We start from the raw sequence: 20,196 nt of genomic DNA, 5'->3' as shown, positions 1-20,196 counted from the left end.
ATACTGTTCAGATAAAGAGCAGATCATTTTTATTTAAAAGTGTCTTGTCATTTGCTACTTATGTTGATAATTGCAGAATTGCAAATCACAAGTTAATTGTAGTACACAGCAAATCAGAACCACTTAAAGCTTATATCAATCATTCTTAAAGGTCAAAAGAAATCCTCCCCGAACATATCCAAGATGGTAGGTGGGGATTGCTGCTGGGGGAGAACTCTGCCTTTCTTGTATTTTTTGAGCAGATCTTACTCAATGTACAGAAGCCTGCACTCCAGGTACTTGGTAAAGCAAACTCAGGCAAAAGTTGCATCCAGTGTCCTGAACTCTGTTCCGAGTTGGTTTCTAACACTACAGGAATATTTATATTTGTAGAGTTCAAATTGCTTCTTAACCATATTCTTGTAGTTAACTGAAAAGAACTCAAATACAGCGTAGCAGAACTGTATTTATCTGTAGCCATAAGCTTCACAAACTTTACTTAGTAAAGTAAGAAACAGTCTTTATAGCACTTAATAATATAAATCCTCTTCACAGGAATGCCCGTTACTTCTCATTGTAGATGTCTGTAAGATAAGGACTGCCAAAGCAGCAGATTGCAGCCCCATCCCTGGTTCAGCTGCTTTGCAATTACAAGCCTGTGCCAGAAGAACAGAGTCTCTTGAACCTTCCCTCGGACAGTCAATAGCACAGTCCCCTCGTTCAGCAGCTCACTCACCATTTATCACGAGTTCATCACAGAAGAACATACTTGTCTATCTGAACAGTCTCCTGAAAATATTTAACAGGGAAGACAGGACAATCTTCTTCCTTTGCAGAGCAGAATGGTCACACCAACCCCATCTTCCTTTGCAGAAGTGCACTTTGCTCTTGGCTGTTCAGGGCTTGATAACTGGCTAACTCCAAAGTAAAGGTTGCTGAGCCTGATGTTAGAGAACGCAAAACGGTTGAGTAGCCCTGCACAAAACAGAGAACATGTCACTTAGTTTAGGAAAAACAGAAGATAAATTATCACAGAATTGTTATGGGCCCAGAGAAAAACAAACAGTAATAAGTATGCTGCAACATAGTATATATATATGCATGTATATATATATTTCATATTACAGTATTAAAGTGCAACACACACAAGTAAATTAACCTAGTAATTTCTTTTTTTTTTTTAATTAAAAAAAAATTTCTATTCTCTTTAAAACCTTTTTTAATTTTTTTTTTTTACTATTTCTGACTTAAAATTGAAAACATACTGGTTAACAAACTGAGTCAGGCCCAAAATACTGCTAGGTTTGCAAGTGCAGTAGCCGAATAGGCACTACCACACTGCTACCCCTCTGAATAACTTCCTTCAGTCTTTCAATAACTGAAATATAATTAGAAAAATCCATTCCAAATTCAATCATCTGTAAGAAGGAAAACGATCTAAAGCCTGTGAAGCGTTTTTATGCATTAAGGTAACCACATACCATCATTTCTGCTAGTGGAACAGCAGCAACCACAACCCTGTTATCTTGACGACTCTGGATTTCCTGAATACTGCCCCTCCGTTGCGCAAGGTCAGCAAGCGCTGCACTGAGATGATCTTCACTTACTGTGATTTCGAGGTTCATCAGGGGCTCCAGTACTTGTATACCAGCTTTTTTCAAAGCCTACATGGAAAGCAAGGAGAATTATGCTGAATCTTTTTTTTTTTTTTTTTTTTTTTTAGAAAATTGACATAAGAAATGCTTACATAATGTAAGCTAATACTGCCACTCACTCTGATTCTCTGCTTCCAAAAGCTATAAAATCCCCAAGCCAGGGTTGTCACACTGTCCAAGAACAATTACCAGATACTGATACACATGTATTTTCCCTGTGATACCTGATGCTACTGTGTTCAACAACAACTTCAGGTTTTGCTGTACCTTTTGCAAGCAACGGGAGACACAAGCTGATACCATTGTGTGGGAGGTGTCAGGATGCATTGTCACTGATTGCACTGTCACATCTATATCCTGAACTGGGAATCCTAGCAAGGGTCCTAGCAAGGAAAAGAAAGAAAAAAGCATACAGAAAAAACAGGCTTTTATTTTTTTTTCAGAGTATTAGGACATGCAGAGGGGGAAAAAAAAATCAGGATTGATTTGGAGTCTCTCGTGAATTCTCCCTCCCTTCCTCTTCTCTTTGCTATGCCTAAAGGCATGACTATTTGTCTTATTCCTTGTTTCATGACTTTACCTAGCTTTGCCAAAAGAGAAAAAGGAATGTAGACTTATACGTTCTTATTCACTTTACCAAAAACAGTTAACGGTCAGAATTTAAAGTTCCCGAGTGCACTCATTCAGATAGCTGTTCCCAAACGATTTTTTTAATACATTGAGATATCTAAAATGTATCTGTTGAAACAAGACCTCATCTGAAAAAGTAAGGAAACCTTTTGTTTAACCTAAAGCGAGAGTATCTTCTGTACTTTCATTTTCAACAGAGTGTGATCACGGCAAATGCCTAATACCAACCCCCCTGCAAGGTTAACTCAATTCCATAAAGGATGAACTGCTTCTCTAGTAACCTAGATAGGTTGTCTCCCTCCAGACGAGGGCTCTCAACCAGACCACAAAGTGCATTAGACAGGATGGAAGGCTTGAACTGCATCTAAGGAAAAAAAAAAACACAGAGCTTTTTTTTTTTTCCTACAGAAAACATGGCCAGATTCATTTATTTAAAAAGGAAGAAAGCCCTCAGCAGTATTAATTTTATATCACTAGATATAAAACTATATCACTTGACTATAATCAAGACTCATTCCACAGCCAGAGTTAAGAACACTTTCCAACTCAAAGCAACACGGAAAAGAAACACCACATGCTGCCTATTCTGCATTAATTCTTATTTATTAATCAACTACTTGTTAATTTTGCTGTGAGGGAGAGTGTTTAGGCCACGAATTATTAAACACATCTTGTTTTGAATTAAATGTGAAAGACAGCTCTTTAGAGCAAATTTCAAGTATAGACTTTTAATTACATAAGACTATTTATCGTATTCTTTCACTGATTTAACATAGTGAAAATCAGGAAAAAAAATCAGTAACTTATAGAAGTGTGATATTTAAATGTTGGCCTCAGAAACCAGTTCCAATCACACCGCTGTGTTCTGATGTCCATCAAGCAAAAGCCTTATTTGTTATCAAAAAAATAGATCAAAAAACCCACATAAAATTCAAGGATTTTTAATCATTGTTGAATGATTTATTAGAAATCAAGTTTAAAACCAAAGGCATTCTGGCTTCAATTGCCAGCATGGCAAAAAGAGTGTTTGGCAATTTTTGTAGTTAAGATACTCCTGGAATATTCCTTTGCATCCAGCATTAACAGGTAATAAACTTTAGTTTTCAAGCTACCAAAGCGATTTTTCCCCTCCTAGAAACACACTGAATTGCTTCTTAGAAAAATACGGCGAAAAGTTATGCCAGTATAGCTGTCATAGCACCTCTTTACCTTGAATGCATGAATTTGTGATTCCATTTTCTATAGCTCCCTGAAGTTCCTTCGGTAGCATTTCAATGACACTTGGAGCATACTCAATAGCAGGTTTTGTCATTGCTCTGTCTGCCAACCTGGGCCTCACCTCTAGCTCTGTGGTTACAAAGTGTCGTTTATCTCCTACTGTTTTATCCAATACATCTGCAGGGAAAAACAAAACAAAACAAAACAAACAAACAAAAAAAAAAAACAACACACATTTAGAAAAAACTAATACATATAAGTAACTTTCAGATGAAAGTTAAGTAGTTGAGCCTAATTAAAGGTCATTTCAAGTAAATCAAGGAACAGAACCAGATACAAGATGCTCCTTACATTTACCCATTCACTCCTTTACCTGTGGCTTGTGCAGCATTTAGGATGGTTTCTCTGTAGGCTATCTGAAGAGGTCCCAAGTAAGTTTCTATTCCATATTCACGTTTGATTCGGTCATGAATGATCTCTATGTGTAGTTCTCCCATGCCACAAAGAATAGTCTAGTAAGATGAAAGTTAAGAGAGAGGTAGAAAATCTTGCAAACCTATCAAGCTTTTAAAGTGTTGTTTAAACAAGGACTCACAAGCTTTTAATAGCTTCTTAAAAGTATTTCAAATTCTAAGGAGCCTAGAGAGAAGAAAACAGGACTACTTTAAGTCATCCAAACACCCTAAGTGAAATAGCAATTACTGCTGTAAGACCACTACAAAAAAAAAAGAACATATTACGTTAGCTTACAGAGTACATAATTCAAACTCTTCTAAGCTCATGAAGAACTGTCAAAAACATGCAGAGCATGGGAAGTCCTCCTTTATTCTGTAAATTGCACGTGACTCAATTTTAGTTTGAGGCATACAGCTTTGTACATGATACGAAGGCATTTAGAGAGTCCTTCTCATTCAAGGGAACCTCAATATGCTAAAAAACAAACAACTAACCGAAGGAGTGGTCTTGACTGTTCTAAAATAAAATTTGATTATGAGATGATGAATAGAAGATTCATCTTACTTGTCCTGTGTCGGGATCTAGCTTCACTTTTAAGCTTGGATCTTCACGCTGAAGGCAGCTCAATGCATTATCCAAGTCTGTAAGTAAACATCAAACACTCAAAAATCTCTAAAGAGACTCCGGTAATATGAGAATCAGAATAAAGCCTAAACATCACTTTCCTCCTACAGTCATATTTTATTCTCAGAAGGAATCAAAAGGACCATGGAGAAGCATATCTTTTGTAGACAAAGACAACTCAAATTACAAGCAACTTGTAACTTCTTACTCTCTCCAGTAAATTAATTGCATGCTAAGGAGAGCTTTCATGATTGATTTAATTTCTTAAGTAGCAAAATTTAATGACACCAAGCAGGAGCTCTGTTGCACTCTGTGCAACTTTTGGAGAAAGGAGCTTTTTAAATAAAAAAATATAGTCCCACTTAAAAATAATGGCTTACTGTAAAGAATAGTTAAAATTTAATCACAAGAGTACAATTTTCCAAGTCATATTTGGCACTTACATAAAGACATAATTGAACATGCCAGTGCGTCAACAACTCAGTAAAAAGTACCGCTCCTTTTTTATAGACGAGAAGAATTGTCAGCCAGCTCTTATATGATTTACCTACATATTAAGATGAGTTCAACAAGAAAAGGTTCAAATGCCAATCTTTTTTGTGATTCCCCATTATGTTGCTCAACTGCCAAAGAAAGCAGCTATAAAAAAGCAATGACTCAAAAATAGACTCACAGCTGAAACTGCATTTATTCATTTTACAGACTTTGAGGAAAAAACAACTGAGACACCTCACAACCCACTGGCTCAGCCTGTGGGTGGGTGGTTCCAAACCTACATTACGCCTTGCTCCATTCCACTAGACTACAGTAGGACTTGATTTTCCTTTCCCTTCACCATCAATCATGCTCAGCTTTGCTGGAATGAAGTTGCAGAGTGTTGGAGGATGTATTTTCAAAGAGTGAAGCAATCAGGTGTTCTGGTACAGATTCTCTGGGAAGGGCAGTTAAGATTAAAGGTCACACTGCATGGGTGAACCCTAACTAGACTCTTGCTAAGTGAAGAGTTACACTACAGCATATAACAGCAAATGCTGACTGAAAAAAAAAAAACAGTTCAAGGTTAACTGTACTCAGAGACAGTAGGAACAGCAAATCTGCATGACTGTAGCAAAACTAAGCATGATAGTAAAGAGGAGACAAATGCCTCCAGGTCTTCTTTCAAAATTAGTAGTTATTACGTTTTCCAGACACACACAAAAAAACACATTAATAATAAAATAAGGATACTGACAACCATAATCTGAAATACTTTCACGTAGCTACATTGTACCTTGTTGCTTGGCCATTGAAGGAGGTTCAATGGTACAGAAGAAGACGGGCTCAGGAATCTCAACACCTGCCAGCAGAAGACTCTCCACATCGCTGCCACTCCTCCGCTCTCTGCCAGTATCCCTTCCAGCTCGCTGTGCTGCAGCTACAGCTGAAGCCTTCGATGACACTATGGTATCTCCAGTGGCACTCTATATGTCAACCCCCAGTGACCCACAAGTGACAGGAAGGGGGAGGAGAGAACAAAACAATTAAACCAAAAGCTGATCATTTCTCTTCCTCAAAACCATCTCCGCTACACTCCGCTGATTTATAAACGATTACTGTAACTTCTCTACACAAATAATTAGACTGATCTGGAAGATGAAAATATGTGCTCAAGCTTAGACTGATATTTCTTTGTCTTGTTCACTAGATTTTAAATCTAGCATAGCAGTCAAGATATAAAGCCACAAAATACAGTGTTGGTAAAAGAAATCTTGCCTATGAATGCTAAAATTGGTCACATTTTCAAAAATCTGTGCAAATGATACCTACACAGCCTATTCAGGCACTGAAACACTGTATTAGTAAGCCATCTAAGAGAAGTATGAAACAAACATTCTTGAACTTAAACTGTTGATTTTGGTTAACTTATTTGCAACATCACTCTCCTTTCCACTGAGGTCTCTCCATGGCTTTACACAGCATTGGTACTGTGAGAGTTGCAATATAAACGTAAGTTCAGAGCCCTACAGCTTCAGTGTTCAATGCTTTCCATGTAATCAGCCCTGCATCTCCCAGGTCTATTACCAACATTTGCACAGTGTAATTTTTGATTTTAGGAGGAAGTACACATATACTTCAAATAAAGTAAGCTTATGTATTTCACAACAATCAAGACAAGAACACGTTTGAGATACAGTATCACAGAAGTACAAAGCACACTAGTGAAACAAACTTTCTTTCAGAATAAAGTATTTTCAATTACCTGTTTTAACCCAACAGTAAGGGCAATGTTGCCAGGCATTAGTGATGGTATTTCAATTTGCTGATCAGCAAAAGGCAGGAGCAGACGGCTTATTCTCTCCCTACAAATGAAATTCTTGAATATTTCATGACTAACAGACATTACGATGTTACACTAAAGCACATCTTACTCTTACTCACGTGCAACTTTTGTTAATATTATATACAGCTGATTGAGGTTTCAGTGAACCTGAATAAACACGAATGAAAACCAGTGGTCCACGACATTTATCGTGAAGGACTTTAAACGCTAGGGCACACAGGTCATCTTTGTACCACTGCCTACAAAACAGAAACCACAACAAAAAGCATACTTGTAGGATTAATATTCTTCAAGCTCACGTTTACATAAATACCCACTCACTTAAGAAGCTGTGTGTTTCTTATTGCACTATTAGCAGAGGCAGATTTTTCTTAAAACAAACCAACAAAAAAAACCAACAAAAATACAATGTAATTTATACAAAATATATTAACCTAAGCAGTGCCAGCTCCAAAAGAATGCGTAAGAGGCCATATACCTTAGCCAATATTAGAGATGATCCGTAGACCCCCGTTGTAAAACGCCGGTATCCTCAGATTAAAAATAGATTTTAAGTTCTAAAATTGCAAGTTTGGCAATTAGAGATACGCATGCAATTTTAGTAGCACTGGCCAGAGCAGGTTCAGTACTTGAGAATATTTTTAAGTCTGTACATCTTTACTGTTATTTAACATCTAACAGCAGTAAGCATTTTTAAAGATATTAATGGTTTCTTAATGTTTTTTTTTAATTTTCTCCTTTTATGCTCTCCTACTCGTTTTCCTTTTTGCTGACACTGCCTTTCTTCTTGTACTTACAGAAACTCATATGATCGCTCATTAGGTGCGGGCAAGTACATCGTAATAGCATCCAGTAAAGGCTGTACTCCTTTGTTCTTCAGTGCACTGCCACAGAGTACAGGTACTGCTTTCTGAGCTAGTGTGACCCGGCGTATAGCAGACTGTAGCTGCAAAAAAAGTAATTTTCTGTTAACATACAAACCACACTTTAACCTTAAATGGCATTTCAGCTCTTGGATATTGCTTGCTGTTCACATATCTAGGAAATGACAAGCTCATTTATTTTTTTCCTTTTATTTATAGAAAAGGAAAGACAGAAAATAAAATGTTTACTACAGGTAAAGAGTGCCTTTTCACTTCATTAAATCAGTGTGTCTGTCTGCCAGTGCATCTATCAGTGTGTAAAAAAAGCACAAGGACAAACCAACAGACCTTAAACAGCGTACTAAAACACCACTGACATATAAATCACTATCATGTAATCAGCAGCCTTTGCAGCTAGCAATAAGCATTTAGAAAGTGATTCCAGCAACTGCTTGAGAATAACTGGGCTATGGCAAGCAATGTGCACGACAGGTAATAAACATAAATATAGCTATCCACATAGGTCTTGAGTAACAGACTGTACATACTGCCCTCTCAGGGCACTCCAACCTGCAGCACATCAGCAGGTGATGTACAGCCAAGCTACTTCTCTGCCTCAAATGGGAAGGGGAAGAACTGCTTGCAGCAACTCCTCTTGCACACACAGGTTTTTAAAAACAGTTATTTTTATTGGTCTTTTCATTTAAAGAAGTTACTGTCACATTGCTGATGAGTTCTGTCAGCTTCCACTTCTCAACTTGTAAAAGTTCCTATGTTCTTTTGTTTTAGACAATATTTTGTATTATATTTTTAAGTTCTCATTTTATTTATGCAAGCCAGTCTTCCATAGCAACCTTACTGTGAAAGGCCATGTATTCCAACACAAACTCAACAAGCATAAATATGATATTAATAGTAAAAAAAAAAAAAAAAAAAACAAAACAAGAATCATTCATTCACTTTTACATTAAAAAAAACATGTTTTAGCAAGGTTACCATTTTTCCAATCAGATCACATGAGATTGTGTTTCTAAATTCACCTACAAAAGTCTCTTCATTGTGCTCTAAATCCATACTGGGCAGGTAAAGTTACAGTTTGGTCTGCTAGCACAGGTTTTGTTTGATTTTAATTTTTAGTTTGTTTATTTTAGTGTTTGTTTATTATAAAAATATTTGAAGTTTTTGTGTACCTAAAAGTTAATTTTAAAGCACAAACACAATAAATTTTCTTTTGAAAAAAACAGACTTTACACTAAAAGGGTTTTGGATAGAAACGTAGGTCAGCTCTGCCACCATAAACAGTGAGGCAGGACCACAGCCTGAATCATGAGAAGCCCTACTAAGGTCAACAAGACTACCCATGTGTACCACTTCTCGTACTTGCTGTGCAGTCCCATATTTATTTAACAATATAAAACCCCAAACATTTAGAGGTATGTTTCCAAACATAACATCACTTGCTCAACTCCAAATGAACCACATATCCAAATGTTTAGATGCTAAAATAAAAGCCACTGGTTTTAAGACTTCTAAACATTCGAGGTACATCTGCTCATGTTCTTTTTCTAATATTCCTTTTTATTTGGAAAGTTTTACTTCACCAGTTTCAACATGCAACGCCTGAAAGCCCAACTAATTTACAGTAACTGAAGTGCTACTTTCAGGAGCTCAGACAAACCGGGTTGACTCTACTTGGAAATTCCATTCACCTTTCCCTAGAGTCTTTTCAGCATCCAAAATGTCAATAAAAATCATCCTTAAAAAAGGTTAAACTATTTTTTTTTGGTAGTTTTGTTTAACATGTTTGAGAATCACTGTTAGTTCACTATCATATATAACTCATACTAATTTAGAATGTACTTTGTCTTAAATTCAAAGTACTATAAAAGCTAGTGATTTGTTGATTAAAAATTTCACATCTGCAAAATCATAATCTTCATGTGCCAAAAAAATAAAAATAAGTAGCCCTGATATTCAGAATGACAGCTAGTAATAACTTATTTGTAGATAATGAAAGGTAAAAGTTACCTTGTCAGCTGGTATTATGTCAAAATTTTCACTGTATTCTCCTAGAACCAGTTCAGCAAATTCATCGTCCAGATCTGCAACCTTCAACAGAATAGCTCTGTTTTACTATTTGGTATACAGCAGTTTCACAGATGAGTCACAAGTCTTACTTATTTAGAAAACGCAGCTAAACAGAATAGGAATCAAGACTTTAAAGACACCAAGTATCAAACTCAAACTAAACAATACTGACGATGCATTCCGTATCTCAGATTCCAACCCAACTCCTATAGATCCTTTTCCCAGTTTTACAAAAGTCATTAGCCTTTTCACATGAAAAAATAAAATCCTTCCTTTATATTACAGAATTTAGTTTTACACAATAAAAGTTTGCCCTTCTCTCAACAAAAATGTAACTATTGTAATAGCTAAGGAAAGTGTGTTAAATAATAAAAAAGAAGATTTTAATTATTTTCTGCTTGTTAGCATGTGCTAGGTAGGACAAGCTTTTACAGTCCTTTCCAGTGCTTCAGGGCTCTTGGTCTACTTCTGCAGAACAAATCTCCCCAAAAGAAAAAAGCAAGAGCCTTTAGGGAACCAATTTTACAAAGAAATCTATGCAAATAAAGGTTTCAGGAAAACATGGGGTGGGTGGAGAACTATCAGCTTCATAAAGCTGCTGTCAGATAAAACATCAGTGGGAAAGAAAATGCTTGTACATCTCCTTGAACCCGAAAAAGCCTGCAGCCATATAGTGTCATCACAAGCATATAACTGAATATATTTCAGACCTGTAAACAAGGTGAAGTCTGAAGTAACCAGCAATTAACTTTTGTGAGAGAACAGACCCAGCTGGAAAAAAATAGGCAAGCTTTCAGGGCATTTTAACCTTCATGTCAGCGGCTCAAAAGTCCAACGGATCTTTTGTGTTTTCAAGCTGTTCCAATTAGCTTTAAAATAATTAAATACATTTCAAACATTGTCTCATATACACCTTTGTACTACCACACACCTGCTACAACCCTAAGGCACTACACTCCTTCTAGTGGCTATGACAGCAATTAACCAAATACTGAAATGACTCATTTCAGACGTCTGAAGCGATTTCTGAAATTAATTCATTCAGAAATCTAATTAAGCCAATAGGAAAAACGTAAGAGATAAAGGAAAACATTCATTTAGTCAAATGAAAGGCAAGCTTACAAGATGACTAGTAGTCAAACTACTAAATTTTACATTATTTGTGATACAAAGAATATTAATAGAATAGAAAGCAGGGTAAAAAATATTTTAGGAACACAAAGTTATCTCAGTTATCACAGCCCTGGCCCGCCTCTTCCTGCTTCAGGAAAGGACTGGAAATGAAAGAGTGAAAGGAGCAGGACGGGACCAAACAAAATCAACACTGTTTTATGAAGCTTTCCATCTAAGAAATTTTTTAAAAGGACAGACTGAGTAATAACACTCCCACTTAAAACCTGCATATTTAGAAAACTAGATTGCATATGTGTTTTGCTGAACTTGATGCAATACTGAATGGATCTCTCTGACAGGTGTTTCAAAGGAAACTGAAAGTCCAGCATCCTCTGTCTATGCACTTGCACATTTTCCAAAGTTGCATGGAAGGCAGGTCTTCCAGCAAAATGGATCAATACCTCAGGCAAATGTAACTTTTAAACTTCCCATATTTTCATTTATAGCAGTAAACAGTCAAATATAATCACTACTACACTTGTAGGCCATATAAAAGCGACTGCAGTTTTAGACTGAATAAAAGCAAACAGAATGTAAAATAACTTGTTTTAATGGGAGAGAAGTATTGCCTGGAATCTCTCAAGTGCAACTAACTTTTCTGTATCGTTACATAAATCACACAGAACAATTTGGGATTTCATAATGCCAGCTGAGAGAGGAAAAACAATCTGGACAGACTATTCCAAATGTTCTGCACTGTTTAACAGGCAGTTAACTCCTACTTTATTATTCTTCCTTTCTTTACCTCTTCTATACTGTCTCATCTGTGGGAAGCATGTTAGGATCCCAGTATCAAACAGATCATGTTTCTATTGCAATTTCTTAGCTATACAGCATGACAATTTATGGAAAACAAATATATTCTTGTTATCTCATACAAGTTATCATGGACTTTTTGGATGGATCCGGAAAAAGGTTTATGGTGAGATTCAGCTGCCTCTAGCACAGCATTTAGTGTCATTCTGAACAGACTGTGACATCCCATCCAGCTTCTAGCTGCCACTCCAGGATACAGATACCCCACAGGTCCGGGTCCCATGTGCTAGGCCTCATGTGAATGTCCCAAGTATTTTTTCACAACTAGGATGGCAAAAGATTCCACATTAGCCATCTTAATACTAAATTTAGTTTTTAAGAATTTTAAGGAGTATTTTCCATTTTGCATATGTATTGTGCAGCCAGTGAGTCTGACTCTCTCTATTTAGTGTGTTTTGCCATCAGACGTTTGACAGATGTAGAGTTAAGTGAAGAAAGTGGGAAATTCAACAAGAACGAATGCAGAACTTTGTGCCTGGGACGGAACAAATCCATGCACTGACACAGAATGGGGACGAACTACCTAGGAAATAGCTTTGCAGAAGACAACCTGAGGGTCCTGCTGGACCAGCAAGCCTAAGTCAGCAGCGTCCCCTTGCAGTGACAAATGGTAACTGCATACTGCAAGAGTACACCCAGTGGGTCAAGGCAAGGACTTATCACTTTGCACTTGTGAAGCCACATCTTAGACTTTGATTTTAGGTTCCCTCTCACAAGAGTGACTGATAAATGGTGAGAAATCCAGGGGGATATTAGTAAGGTGGTATGTTGGATTGCAGCTGGAGACCCGGAGAGATGACCATCTAAAAAAGGTCATCTAAAGAGGAAAACAAAGGATGTTAAATGCTGCCTCCTACTACCTACAACCTGAACTGGTGGTGGGACTGTTTCAGGGAAAAGGGCCAGATTCTTTACAGGGGCGCGCAAGGAAATGACAAGAAACACTGCCAAACAACACTTCACTACAAGGACAATCAAACACTGGGATATGCTGCCTAGACTGTAATTTCCACCCCTAGAGACCCTGAAAACTAAGCTGAACAAGGCCCATAACAACATGATCTAATGCTGAAGTTAGTCCTGTTTTTATCAGACCACTGCACTAGATGTATCAAGAGGTCCCTTTCAGCTTAATTTTTTCTACTGTTCTAAATAACAGTTTTAAATGTATTATGTATTTACTTTAGAACTTTACTTGTTCTATTAAGGTATTTCTAGCATCCTGGACTTCTTGGAACAGGTTGGGATCATCAGTCTCTAGCAGTGGCTTTTGCTCAAAATGTTTTCCGTCATCCAAATCAGAAGTAGGTTTCCAAATTATTTGTTCCTTAGTCACAACATCAACCAGTCCTCTGAAAGTCTTGGCCTCCCCAATGGGCAACTGCAATTAGAATTAGAGAGTTGCAGAAAATTAAGAAGGAAGTTCCATTCAAAAGAAAAGCAGAGAAATTCCTAAGCTTAATTTCTACGCTTACCTGTAAAAGCAAAGGTTTTGTCTTCAACTTTTGTTTGATACTCTCAACAGCATATGTAAAGCTGTATCAAAACAACAGATATTAAGTTACAATAAATTTAATGATACAGTAAAATTGGTTTACTTTTCCTTACTTATTGTAAAAATTAATCCTACGATTACACAAAAACATGCATCTGCATAATTGAAGATATGTATACATGTAGGATACATTAACATAATTTACTATCTCTGTGCTTAACAAAACAACTTAATCTTGATTAGATTAGATACTATTACAAGGTTTTTAAGAGGGACTAAAATAACTGTATAAATACCTTGCCCTGTTTTTGTCCATCTTGTTTAAAAAGCAGATTCGTGGTATCTGATGTTTGTCTGCTTGCCTCCAGACTGTCAGAGTTTGTGCCTATACAAAGACACAAAACAGCAACATTAACAAAACAGCAACATTAATACTATAGTTGAACTATACGCCCCCCAATATCTTCATCTTATACTGCCGCTGCTGAGGGACTGAGTTCAGAGTAGAGAAGGGAACTGTGCTAAAGGCGTTATGACACCCCCTTATCTAGCAAAGTGTATGAACTTCACAAGCAACTTCATCACAGCTCTTCCCTCAGCTGTCACCATGTCCCCTCCTCCACTAAGGGCACAAAGTAACATAACAAAGGTAACACAGAGAGAAGTGTTACAGGGGATCTATGCTGAAAGAACTCAGTAATGTTTAGGCTTAAGACTTTATTGCCAAGGCTTAAGTACACATTAGCAAGTATTTCTGTTGCTACACAAACAACACTAAAAACTGCTGTGGTTACACTGGTAATTTGTGTACTGCTGAGCCATTTGTGATGGTCATTTCTATTTAAAAGTTAAAACTGGTACATATGAAAATCAGTTCAGGTTCAGAAGTGGTCTCCTATCAATACATGGACATAATGCAAGAAATCCCCACGTTTTTAAAAAAAAAAAAAAAAAAAACAAACAAACAAAAAAAAACACCACACAACAAAACACACAAAATCACTGCTCTCATTTTTTGTTGTTGGGTGTGGGAGGGTTCAGGCTCGTATACAATGGTAAACTGAACACTGTATTCAAAACATTGAACTTTTCTACAGAATTGAACCATACACGTTATAAACTCAAATTCCAGCCTGCCTACACCTTTTAGGCACTATGCTCCAATGGGCATATTTAAATAGGTCTTTGGGGAGGAAGAAATTCCAGATGAAAATTATTTATTTCTTTACATGGAATTATCTAATGAGACGCTCATTTCTCTCTAGTGATAGAGCTAGCCAGAAGCATTCATGGTAATCTGCATTTATTGACAGCAACAAAAAAAAAAGGCAACAAAAAAACCTACAAACAACAAAAACAGACTTAAGTGGCAATCCCACTTACTTTCTTCTTGGTAGCAGAGAAATTCCTGTACACTTATATAACTTAAAATTAAAACGTTCAGCTTTCTGAAGCTCAATTTTGACCAATGCATGAACGTAGATAACATATAGAAACATCAAAGTATTATTGTTATTATTTCAGCATCTTTTAAGTCATTAGGAAAACAAAACAAAACAAAACATTACCAGTCATTTTTACCTCAACACCAGCTGAAGCATCAAACACTGCTACTGCTCCATCCAGAACTCTTAAGCAGCGCTCAACTTCCAGTGTAAAGTCCACATGACCTAAAAAACAATTGAAAGAATTCAAATTCGTCATTTGAATTATGACTGTCATAATTAAAACAGGCAATACCTACAGGTCACTACAGTTTTTTTTTAAATGCTAAAAAACATGTCAATATGACCCTGTCTCCACTTTAACAGAAATACACCCACCAGCCCTTGAAGCACACCGACTGTACCTGCTCTAAATTTAAACAAGCCAGATCAGGCTCCAGGAGGCAATAATTTGTCAAGGTCAACAGAGCTCAGTACAGGTTTATTTACTGCATCAATTCAACCAATTAAATATTGCACCACATTCAAAACTAGGACCTAGGCACAGCAATACCTCACCTCATCTACTCCCTCCTAGTTAGAGGGGTACCACTAAAGCACAGTACCTGGTGTGTCAATCAGATTGATTCTGTAGTCCTTCCAGTCAAAAGTAACAGCAGCAGACTGAATGGTAATACCACGTTCTCGTTCCTGTACCATAAAATCTGTCACTGTGTCTCCATCATCAACATCTGTGAACAGAAAGCAGGGTTACAGCTGGGTATATAAATCACTCAAAGGCTGAAGTTGTCCTGGAATAAAGGTGGAGAGAGAAATTTGGAAATACTTTCTGTTTTGTATGTGTACAAGCTATGAAAACGGCCCTAGTTCATAGAACGATGTCAGCTCATTTACCCAGGCTCCCTGTCTAAGCAACAAACACTCTGCAAGTCAAAGACCAACTATTCCAACAACATTTTATGTTCTTAATCAAAGAACAACACTGTGTAGAAATTTAAAGTGACATCACTATGAGAAGCTTAAGAAAATAAAGCAAAGTCCAAAACCATGAACAAACCACACTTTTGAATACACTGGCTGTACTCGCTGTATATGATCTGGTATTTTAAAATGTAATAGTTAAAACTTAATTAAGTTAAAACTAGACTTATGTTAAAAAAGCTACGCAATTTATTATTTTTAATAAAAAAGATGCAGCCAAGCTTGCCACCAAGTTCAATCAATCCACTAGCCAAGTATCTTCTAACGCTCTCATACAGTAGAGAAAACAGAATTAAATTTAAAAGGTCAAAAGGCAGCATAAATAAAGGCTGCCGTGATCCTTTCAATATTGAAGATTTCTGAGAGAGTTGACGCTGCAAGGAATTCACCCTGTGTTAGGGCTTCCAAAATAAATGGTTACTTTTTGGTGATCTGGTTCCCTAACACATCAAAAGGGAACTGGAGAAACAGCCTTGCCAAAACAGTCAATGAACAATATGTAAAACAAGGAAAGCTTCTCATTAAATGTTAAGCAAATCAGAGTGACCTAAAAATAAAAGAAAAAAAATGCATTTGTGAGCTCTTAACTGCCTTAGAATGTAAATGCAACTGTGTTAGAATGTAATAGAAAATGCATTATAATTTCCCTTTATTGCAACGCAACTTTTTTGATACAATAAATATCTATGATAAAAATTCCACCAGCAATCCCTAACTGCCTTGTGTATGATTGCTAATATTAAGTCTTTCAAAGCCACTTAAATAAAAAAAATTAAAAAAAAAAAATCTAACCTCCAAGTGTTCGTATGTATCCAGAATAATACAGCATTCTCTCTGTTGTTGTAGTTTTCCCTGCATCAATATGGGCCATGATGCCAATGTTGCGGATTCTGCATAAAACAAACACATTACCTTTACTGTGGTAATTTTGTTTTCCAGTGATGTTGGTTCTTGCATAAACAATTCATATCCATTATGATGAAGATGAATCACACAAAATGAATAACATGTTTCCTCTACTGCTTAACTGATATAACGTACATGCTGATCCTGAAGCATGTTAGCACTGAAATAGCAAATTTTCTTCAGATTGGTGATATTTGAGAGTATAGGAACAGTTTAACATGTTTCACTTCTGTAGTAGTTTGGCGTCATTCTGCACCCATCTGCCCTCTCCACAGAGAAATACCCCCATTACCTTTTGTCCATCCCTATCCCTAAGCCATGGTAACTAAAGCAGTCTGTTGAATTTATACTCTTTATGCACCAAATCTAGCAATCAATTTCTCATGAAGTTGTCCCTGATTCTGTTCATCCAAATCTTCTTTTCTGAAGTACCTTGCACAAAGGCTACCAAAGCTACTTCACTGACTCTGCACACCACAGGCTTGTGGTCAGCCCCCATATTCACCATTAATGGTAGCTGAATTGGCACTCAAGACAGAGGTAGTCTTCCAAAAGAGCTTCATCCCTCTGCCATTTCTTTGACAGCTCAGCCCCTAATTACTTTGACCTCACTACGAAGGCCCTTATCTCTGTGACTGAGTGCTCCTGTAAACACAAAGTATGCAGTCCTGCCCATGGTGGTGGTCCAGTTGACAAGAAATTCCTTTCTTCATTTACCTACCAGTGACCACTGTGGACTTTGAGTTTCTCTAAAAGGTCAATTTTGATGGTGGTTATGATTTTAAACTTTATGATTAAAAAAAAAAAAAAAAAAAAAGATTATGATATTTTATAATATTGGTTATGATTTTGATCTTGAATGTGACTCATATTTTTACCAATCCAAGACCCTTCTGACATGAGCAACCATTTTACACCAAAATGTCAGAAATCTAAAACTAAGGAAGTATTAACTGTTATTTAGAACATGCACTTAATTAACAGGAATAGCAACAACCCTCAACATTGTACCACATCAATTCCCTTTGCTCTCGGTTACATAGGGAGAGTAAGTTGGCATGACATACCTGGATATATGAGGATTAATGACAGAACGTAGAGATTTAACATCTTCTGGAAACAAACAGAACAAAGATTTGTCAGGTTGATCCCAACATAGAAGCAACAGATTTTCAACAAAATCAGGTATATTTAAGAAAACTCCTAAAAAGCTTACCAAAAACAATTCAGACAAAGCCACAACTCACGACAATCCCCCTAATCCCTACCCATCTCAATTTTCTTCAAAGACATATTTACATTTGCAACAGGTCTCACTCTCTTGCTCTCTCTCACACATAAAACTCTTCAAAACTTAGAAACAACACAAAAGAGCCAACACAGAAAAGTATCAACTGAATAGCAAAATCTTACTCTGCAGAAGCAGTAACAAAACATGCCACAGTCCAAGACAATTGCAATGCTGAAATTCATCTGAATACTTTTCCTGGGTAGAAAGAAAGCTGACCTAGACTAAGAAGAGTTTTAAATTTGTATTTTCTTAAAAGATACTTCCCCTCTCATACATTATTTAGTTGCTAAATAAGCTGCAAATTGTGTTTAAATAGAAGTTGGCTACTCACTAGTGACCAATATTTTCATCTCTAGTTTCTTCTAAAACACTGCAGGAAAAAATATGCCTGACTCCTAATGCTAATTTGTATCAGTTGGATTCCATTCTATCTCACTGCTGCTACTCAAAAAACAGCAAAAACTCCTTTTAATAGAAATTTTGTTTTCCACACACCTTATTCTTCTTATTCTCTTTTACCCTAACTCTGTGAAGAAAATAGACTAATGATAACTTAGAACTTCCTTCTCTTTAATCACAGATTCCTGATTTATTACCCCTTGTCCAACACACTGGCTATCATCAGCTACTTGATAACCGATTAATACTTCAAGCAATTGGATAGGGGTTCCAGCACACTTCACAGCTGATTTTTTATCCATCTCTATGTTTAATTTTTCTTATTTCCTAAAGTCTCTATACTGTACACCTACAGAGAAAACAAAAGAAATACAAAGCATTTCTTTTCAGGCCTTGATCCTATTAACTATTCTGCACTTGAAAACACAGATTTTATAAATAATGACTCAAAAATATAGTAAAACTTAGGAATTATCTTACTTGTTTTAAAATGAATTCCTACTACTAAATCATAATTTAAATTGAGAGAAATGACAAAATATTTTAAACTGATACCTGGTGAACAACTGTAGCTTCTTTGACCAGTGTTCTGCCATGTCAGGCTTAGGACTTTGATTTTTGTCTTCCTGAAACAGGCATGCTAAAACGGAAGGAAAAAAAGAACACAAAAAAATGTCATCAGCAAAACTAATAACTAAATACAAATCAGATCTTGCAGGAACTGACATTCATTAGATATTTACATGAACTCAAACTGCCACCTAGTTGGAAGCAGAAGTATGAAGATGGTAGCATCACTGTTTAAACCAAGTCCAAACCTAGTATCATTTGGGAATTCTTGTAAAAATCTATGATATTATCAAAACAAGTTGTCAGTAGCCACAGTATTCTAAATATGCCTAAGTATTTGTTTAAATAATACAAATTTAAGTCAAAAACGTTGTGTAATCCAAACCACAGGTGTCTAAAAAAAGGTTAGAAGAAAACACAGCTTCCCCATTCTGACCCATGAGAAGCCCAATTTCAACATGAATTCATTCATGCTGTTCAGATACCAACTCCAGCTGAAAATGTTTACTTTTTCTTCTTCTTCTTCTTTTCCTCACAGTAAAAGAGTCAAAATTTAGGAAAAAAAAAAAAAGGTTTACCTCGCTGCAGAGTGTTGATAACTTCAATGCGCTCATCGGAAGTTTCCTCAGAGGTCTCAACATCCTGGCTCCTGTGTCTGACGCTGTCCCCTGTTAAAAATAAATAAAATATATATATAAATAAATAAATAGACAGAGCAAATGCTTACAACAGAAAGCGTGTGACTGTACTTCTACAGAAACCTGTTGTGGAGCTGGGTTCGCTTTCAGGTGGGGTTACTGCTTTTCGGGTTAAACCCGCTCCAGATTAGCAAAGGCAGGTCCTGAGGGCTCAGGGGGCAGCAGCACAGCACAGGTCCACGAGCGCAGGGCACATTGCTCGTTTCTCTGACGATTTCACAGCCCAGGAAGCAGCACAACCCATGGCACAACCCACACTCACGGTGAAAACGAGCTCCAGACCTCACAGATCAGCGAGGCACGCACCGTTTTCTAATCTTGCAGGAGCGGGGGGCAGGGAAGAGCACATTCTTTGAACAACAACAAAATCAGATTAAAAACCGACACAAAATCTCCACAGCGGGGCCGGGCCCGCCCCGTGCTGAGGCGCCGGCGGAAGGCGCTCCCCTCATCCCCTTCCCCGCCGCTGCCCGGAACCGCGCCGCGCCCCGGCCGCCGGCCCCGGCCTCAGAGACTGAGCCCTGCCCGCGGCTCCGGCCCTGCCCGACGCCTTCTTCGCCCCTTTGTGGCCCCGCCGAGCCCGGTGCCG

General features: G+C 37.2%; 1 protein-coding gene across 4 annotated transcripts; it reads right to left on the bottom strand.

The window, feature by feature from the left end:
• Positions 1–9: 9 nt before the first annotated feature.
• GFM2 (GTP dependent ribosome recycling factor mitochondrial 2) lies at positions 10–20,036 on the bottom strand. 4 transcript variants are annotated; one of them, XM_082782506.1, is made up of 21 exons: positions 19,890–19,995; positions 19,488–19,577; positions 18,895–18,979; positions 17,717–17,762; positions 16,536–16,633; positions 15,368–15,493; positions 14,899–14,987; positions 13,614–13,702; positions 13,298–13,358; positions 13,018–13,203; positions 9,774–9,854; positions 7,680–7,828; positions 6,981–7,121; positions 6,802–6,901; positions 5,833–6,022; positions 4,503–4,579; positions 3,856–3,994; positions 3,474–3,659; positions 1,902–2,017; positions 1,461–1,643; positions 10–954 (listed from the first exon to the last, which is right to left on the bottom strand). In XM_082782506.1, exons 2-21 carry the CDS (start codon positions 19,548–19,550, stop codon positions 826–828), a joined length of 2,334 nt encoding a protein of 777 aa, XP_082638632.1. In that variant the 5' UTR covers positions 19,551–19,577; positions 19,890–19,995; the 3' UTR covers positions 10–825. The 4 variants fall into 4 exon arrangements, with proteins under 4 accessions (XP_082638632.1, XP_082638631.1, XP_082638630.1 ...); XM_082782505.1 differs by having other exon boundaries at positions 11–954; positions 19,914–20,036; XM_082782504.1 differs by having other exon boundaries at positions 11–954; positions 19,870–19,999.
• Between the last annotated feature and the right edge of the window lie 160 nt (positions 20,037–20,196).

The sequence above is a fragment of the Aythya marila genome (genome assembly GCF_965140915.1).
Source record: "Aythya marila genome assembly, chromosome: Z".
In the NCBI taxonomy this organism is placed as follows: domain Eukaryota; kingdom Metazoa; phylum Chordata; class Aves; order Anseriformes; family Anatidae; genus Aythya; species Aythya marila.
This window is presented reverse-complemented; position numbering and strand designations above follow the sequence as displayed.